Below are 6,267 nucleotides of genomic sequence, written 5' to 3'. Positions count from 1 at the left end.
TCAACTTTACAAATTGCTTATTGCAATTGCATGTTTGTTTAGGAATGTGAGAAGCCAAAGTGAATGTAGCAAAACATGTTTCATTTCTAAGACCAAATAGTATATATCATTACAACAACAGAAGCATCATATAGAATAACTGCAAGCTGAGTTGGAGGGAAAAAGTGTTAATAAAGAATAACATAAGTAGAAGCTAACTTCATAAATTAAGAGTTAACTTGGCATTCTCAGTTCTGTAAGTTCACGTCACTGACCTGGACCATTAAACCATGAGGTGAAGGATAGTAGGCACAGTTCAATCTCTTCCAAATTAGTGCTATAAATTACAATTATATCTTGGCGACTTGGCGTGTAAAGTTCGTCTTTCGTAACCAGCTCTGCCGGAGCATGTGTAACATCACCTCACCAGACGACTCCTAGCGGTAGGAAGAGTGATATGGTATTAAAGCATCACCGGCGTTTTTTGTTGGCCATTGGTAGTTGATATTAGGTCATTACAACTGACTCCTGGATCCACCTTGGGCAGCAGCAACTTTCCTAGCCACGTACTGGGGTTTCGGCTGCAATTCGGTCGAACCTTCAACTACTTCATCTTCTCCCCTATCATTTTTACAGGCTGGATTTCTCCGTGGAAATACGTATTGAGTTGGAACTATAGGATTCCGAGCCATTCTTCGTTGTTCAAGAGCCTCACATACGGCTACTGCCCCACAATTGTTGTAACGCATTACTGATCCAACTACTTTCCCAGGTCTGGCAGCACCTGCTGTATTCATTGTAATAAGTCATTAGGAGGAAATGCACTGTTTGGGAGATGGAACAGTAAATATATGATGGCAGATGCTTCCAGAAAATTGTGAGATGTTTGCTTTCTCCGTTATTTTAATCCGTGTATCGGAACTTACATAAAAAAACAAAAGAATGCCTAAAATGTGTAACATGTTAGGTTGTAAAAATCATATTTCTGTCGCACACTCAAGTGGTTATCAGTTCAAGGGGGAGAAGGGGTTGTATAACAAGATATATATCCTTTCGTTCTATGGAAAACGGTAAAAAGATTATGCATTTATAAAACACCAATGAATCAGCACTTGCCAGACAAAGAAAATCCACCATAAACATCGAAATCTAAAAACATCATTGTCTCGGACACTGTATGCACACATTTGGAAGTAAAAATTCGTTCATATTACTTCACAAAGTTACTGCCAGGGATCTAGATGAAATAAAGATAAGATAACCTCTAAAATCAGAAGCAAGACAGTTATTATAACCATTTCTAATCTGTATCCAATATATACCGAGGAAGAGATATGAACCAATATAAAAAATATTCGACAATAAATTTGGGGAACGATAGGCCAATCAATATCCATCGAGAAAAACATACATACCTTGGATGCTTTGAGGAGCTTGAAGGGGAAGCCTTGACATAGGGATTGCAAAGCTTCTCTCTGCTTGGGGTTTCTCAGTCTCCTTGATGGAACATTTAGATAAGTTATCTGTCACATCTGTTGAGTTTTGTACTGAATTATCTGAATATAATACACATGGCCTGCACACATTTTCAACAGGACACTTGTCGGTATAAAAAAACACAATATGGATAACGGAGAAAATGCATATTCATTCCTATGACAATTACAAGGTTATGGGAATTGTAGTTTTGGATAGATTGGTTTTGATGGGCGTTACATTTTAGTTCTACGAAGTATGAAGGGCTTTGTACTTCCCCGTTAACAAAATTATCTTGGCTTTCAAAAAGTTATTGGTGAAAGTATGTAAATTTTTAGCACCCCACACCTGCACCTTAGCAATATTAAAAAAAAAAACCTCAACCTTTTAAGGCGTAGCCCATTGGCAATGGGCATAAAAAAGGTCCACCTGACAGAATTTCTGTTAATTTCTCTTATTTTTCACATTTTTTTCCATTTGGTAAACCTTTACAAATAAGAAAGGGATAATATTAAACCTTATATTTCTCAATATATGAGCATTCAACAACAAACATTGAGAAAGGAAATCATGCATGTTGACAAATAAAAAATTGCATGTTTTGTCGATAAACTAGACCAGACTTTAGAGTTTTACTTTAAATCTTAAGCTTTATATACCCACATTTACAAAAACTCAAACATATGTATACTGAGTTCTGTTTCACTCAAGCTTGCGCTTATTTTGAACCTTGTGCCTGGGCCAATATAAGGGTTCTAGTAACAAGAGTGCCCTTGACAACACTGTTTAGCACCTAAAATGCAATCCGGGACATCGACAGCAGCATGCAAATTATTTGATAACGATACCTTGGTAAAGATGCATGTTGTCTCTCAAGTGGAGCTGCAGTGGTCCCATTTCCATAGTGCTCCTCAAGGAAAGCAAACTGCTTCTTGAAATGGTCAACCGCACTGCATTCAGAAACACACATACAAGTGACAGCCTATTCAATTAGGAGATTCAGAATTGTAAAACAATAATCTTCAGGACAAGAAGCATTAAATCAACATGGCAGTAGAACAAAATCTCCGATCTTGGTTAAAATTTAATTTCTACTTCCAAGCACAGCCTAAGTTCATAGGGAGGAACCCATTGATTCCAGGATAAGGATGGCATACTTGCAGCTTCTTCTAAACGAGTGGAATCAGCTATCATCAATGGAGGTTTTGTATTCATTTCCTGTGTATAATGGCTATATTCTATTTGAAAGGAAAAATTCATCAAACTATCACGGTCAAGCACCAAATGTCTAAGGCAGAAGTCTATTGATTCCAAACTTAGCAGAAACAAATAGCTTCTTTCCAACGAGATGACCCAGGATTCTTCCATTACATGCATATAATGGCTAAAATTCTCTTCTAAAGAGAGCCAATATTAAGCAACAGGAATCTCTTCACACTGAAGAACACAGGAAAGACTGATTTTATATCACAACAAATAAATCAATAATATGGGAAAATATCAAGTATACAACCATAAAAAGAATAATGGTGCCATAAAATGACATATATGGTTAAAGATGTAAGAAAAATAGTTAGTTTAGAACGATACCTAGGATACATGAAGCTAGTTGGCTCTGATCCATCCAAATACTCATTCAACATTTTAGGATGGTACTCGAGAATTTCACGGTATATGAGCTCCCTAACATCTTCCTTTGTAATCCTACGCCTTTCAAACTCAAATTCCATCTTGGTAACTGGTTGAGCAGAAGGCTCCCTTTCAACTTTGGCCAAGCCCTTAAAATATAGATCAGCTAGGGCCTGCCAGCAAGGAACAAAGTATCCACGTTAGAAGTAAACTATACATTAAAATGAAAAAAGCAGATGAAAAGTAATAAACATATACCTCTTCAGCAGTAGGTCGATCCTTGGGTTCAAAGGCAAGCATCCTTTCTAACAAACGAACTGCAAGAGGATCTGCGTTAGGGAACTTCTGGGAGAGGGGAATGGGCTTTTTCTTTCGCATGCTGCTCAAGTACCTCCGAGCTTTCTCATTACGTATCTGCTCAGAAAATATTCATATCTTAGAAAAGTACAACTGATGTTGAATAGCTCTGGCTTAAAATAGAACAGTGTAAACAAATGAAAATGGATGCCGACATACCCTAGAAATGGCTTCAGCAGACGGTGTTCCCAAAAGATCAGTCATCAGATCCAGTTGATGGACAACATTTTTTCCAGGAAACAAAGGTTTCCCTGTTAAAAGTTCAGCAAAGATGCACCCAATGCTCCATATATCTATTGCTGGGGTATACTGGAATATAAGAAAAAAGACTAAATGTGAATATATGCATAAAAATTTTACGAGCACATTTAGAGAGGTCAACTAAAATCGTCGAACAAAGTTTAAATAGAATTAAAACAATGGCTTGGACCAAAGTGAGTACTGCCAATTGCCAAATTATTTAGAAAACAAAACCAAAACCCTCATGTCAATCAACAAGAATATAAACGAGGGAGAAAAGATTAAGCTACTTTCAATCAAATAAAATGCACCAATAATTTTTGCACCTTGGAGAAAAAGGATCCACACAATTCCGGAGCCCTGTACCATCTTGTTGCAACATAGTCCTAAAAAGACGGGGATATTTAATTCAGAAGCAAGAAACAAGCTTCTACTTCTGCATATTATATGTAAATTATTTCCTGAATGCAGCATCATGTAAAGAGAACCAACCGTCCAGAATATTGCAGTGGGGGTATCATTAAAAGCTACTCTTGCAAGTCCAAAATCACAGATCTTCAGTTTGCAATCAGCATTGGCTAAGATATTTTTAGGCTTTAGATCCCTGTGAAAAACATTGGCTACAGGAACAAAAACATTTAAAACAAGGATGTCAGAAGCAAGTAGCAACCAACAAGTACTTGAAATTGCATAATATCTATGCATTTTCAAATCGTTATTTACATTTAAACAAGAAGATCAAATCAAAAGTCGAGGGGGAAAACCTGTGTGAATGTATTTCAGGCCCCGAAGAAGCTGATAAAGAAAAAACTGATAATGTTCTGGGGTAAAATCATCGTTTGCTTTGATAACCTGGTGTAAATCAGATTCCATAAGTTCAAATACCACATATATATCTTTAAATTCCCTTCTCGAAGGAGGCAACAAGATGTGTTTGATCTCAACAATGTCCGGATGACGTAAGAGCCTGAGAAGTTTAATCTCTCTGAGGATCCGGGTAGCATCAGATACATGTTCAAATATATCATTGATCTTCTTAATTGCAACCTTTTCTCCAGTATGTGTGTCATATGCAGAACAAACAACACCATAGCTTCCTTTTCCAATTACTTCCTCTATTCTATATCTGCTCCCCTCACCATACTCGGTGAAAAAATCTACATCCACTGCTGACTGCACAGTGAAGGTGGAGCATATAGTATGATCAATGATACATTGAAGGTCTACATCTTATAAATAGAATGTACTACATAAAAAGACGAAGGATCACAACAAGGACATGATAGATTATTTCAAGGGAAAAAATTATTGGCCTGCAAGAAATTTTGTTTCCACAACAAGAACAGTTCAAGAATTTACAAAAATCAGAAGCAAACAAAAAAAAGGAAACTATAACATATAACTTCTGTTAGTCAACCTCCAGAACATGAGAAACAATAACAGAAATCCTAAGCAACCAATAATATGCAAAATGAAACAGAGAGGCAAGCTACGATCACTGTACAAGAGAGGTGGCTTAGAAGATGAGATACGAAACGTGTCAAGATATTCCTTCCCATCAAAACACAGGCTGTATCGGCAATCAAGTCAACCATTTAGCAACTTAAAATACACAAAATTACAGTGATCATAAGAGGCAGATTCATTGACTAATAACCCAAGCAAGGCCAATACAGTTTATACCAATCAACACATACTATTAAAAAAATACATCACTTCATTAGATCTTGCATACAATTAATGAAGAAACTATACAAAAATGGTTACCTTTCTTCTCTGATCAGGCTGCATCTTAGCTTGAACTTCGGGAGAAAGCCCCAAAGTAAAAGGAGAAACTAATTTCGCTTAGCACTTAAAACCCAAATCAAAAGATCACAGAATAGTAAGGGTCCAGTAATGCCAAACCAAAATCCTAGAAAAGGGGAAACACCCAGATGTCAAAACAGTTCCCAAAAGCAAAATATTAACCCCAAACATCAAGATCAACAATAAAAAGCAATATTACCCAAAAATCTGCAAAGAAATGATTTTGAGAGAAAAAGTTCAAGCTCAGGCAACACTCGAGATTCAGCTAGTTCGAGATTCTGAGGCTAAGTTAACAGCTTTTGCTAATAAAATAGAAAAGATTTTTTTTCAAAGGCCAAGAAACACTACAAGACCAAAAGATGTTGGCTTTTGGCAGATGAGAGTAAAGACAATTTCAGCTGGAAAATGAATGACTGGGTGAAGAATCTGTGCAAGGCGATTAACACTATAAAAAAAACAACAAAAAACAATCGAATGATTAAGCTTTATTAAATATATATAGATCAAGACTGGGTTTTTCCCTTCTAATTTGTTTTGAGGGAAGCCTTTTACACCTCAAAATGAAAGAGAGAAAGATTAGGAGGGACAGCTCAAAGAAGTAGAAATCTAAGAATGCTGTGCTTTTAAGTTTTTTTTTTGTGTACATGAAAGTGAAGGGCCCAACTGGAATTATATAATTTGAAAATAATATAATTAAAGCAATTTAAAGTGGGGTTTAAAAGGATAACATAATCATTTTTATGCTAAATGCCGCTTTTGTCCCTGGTCTTTGGTAAAATT

General features: G+C 36.3%; 1 protein-coding gene across 3 annotated transcripts; it reads right to left on the bottom strand.

Annotated features, from left to right (window-relative positions):
- Nucleotides 1-64: 64 nt before the first annotated feature.
- Nucleotides 65-5,572, bottom strand: LOC120218225 (mitogen-activated protein kinase 16-like). 3 transcript variants are annotated; one of them, XM_039215195.1, is made up of 10 exons: nt 5,449-5,572; nt 4,446-4,854; nt 4,174-4,301; nt 4,008-4,067; nt 3,601-3,750; nt 3,343-3,498; nt 3,046-3,257; nt 2,304-2,405; nt 1,395-1,555; nt 65-766 (listed from the first exon to the last, which is right to left on the bottom strand). In XM_039215195.1, the coding sequence occupies exons 1-10, from the start codon at nt 5,470-5,472 to the stop codon at nt 495-497; spliced, it is 1,674 nt and encodes a 557-aa protein (XP_039071126.1). In that variant the 5' UTR covers nt 5,473-5,572; the 3' UTR covers nt 65-494. The 3 variants fall into 3 exon arrangements, with proteins under 3 accessions (XP_039071126.1, XP_039071127.1, XP_039071128.1); XM_039215196.1 differs by having other exon boundaries at nt 65-763; nt 5,449-5,556; XM_039215197.1 differs by lacking the exon at nt 2,304-2,405 and having other exon boundaries at nt 5,449-5,557.
- Nucleotides 5,573-6,267: the final 695 nt, after the last annotated feature.

This window comes from Hibiscus syriacus, unplaced genomic scaffold (assembly GCF_006381635.1).
Source record: "Hibiscus syriacus cultivar Baekdansim isolate YM2019G1 unplaced genomic scaffold, ASM638163v2 tig00110195_pilon, whole genome shotgun sequence".
NCBI lineage: Eukaryota > Viridiplantae > Streptophyta > Magnoliopsida > Malvales > Malvaceae > Hibiscus > Hibiscus syriacus.
Note: the sequence above shows the minus strand (reverse complement) of the source record. Positions and strands in the feature narration are given on the sequence as shown.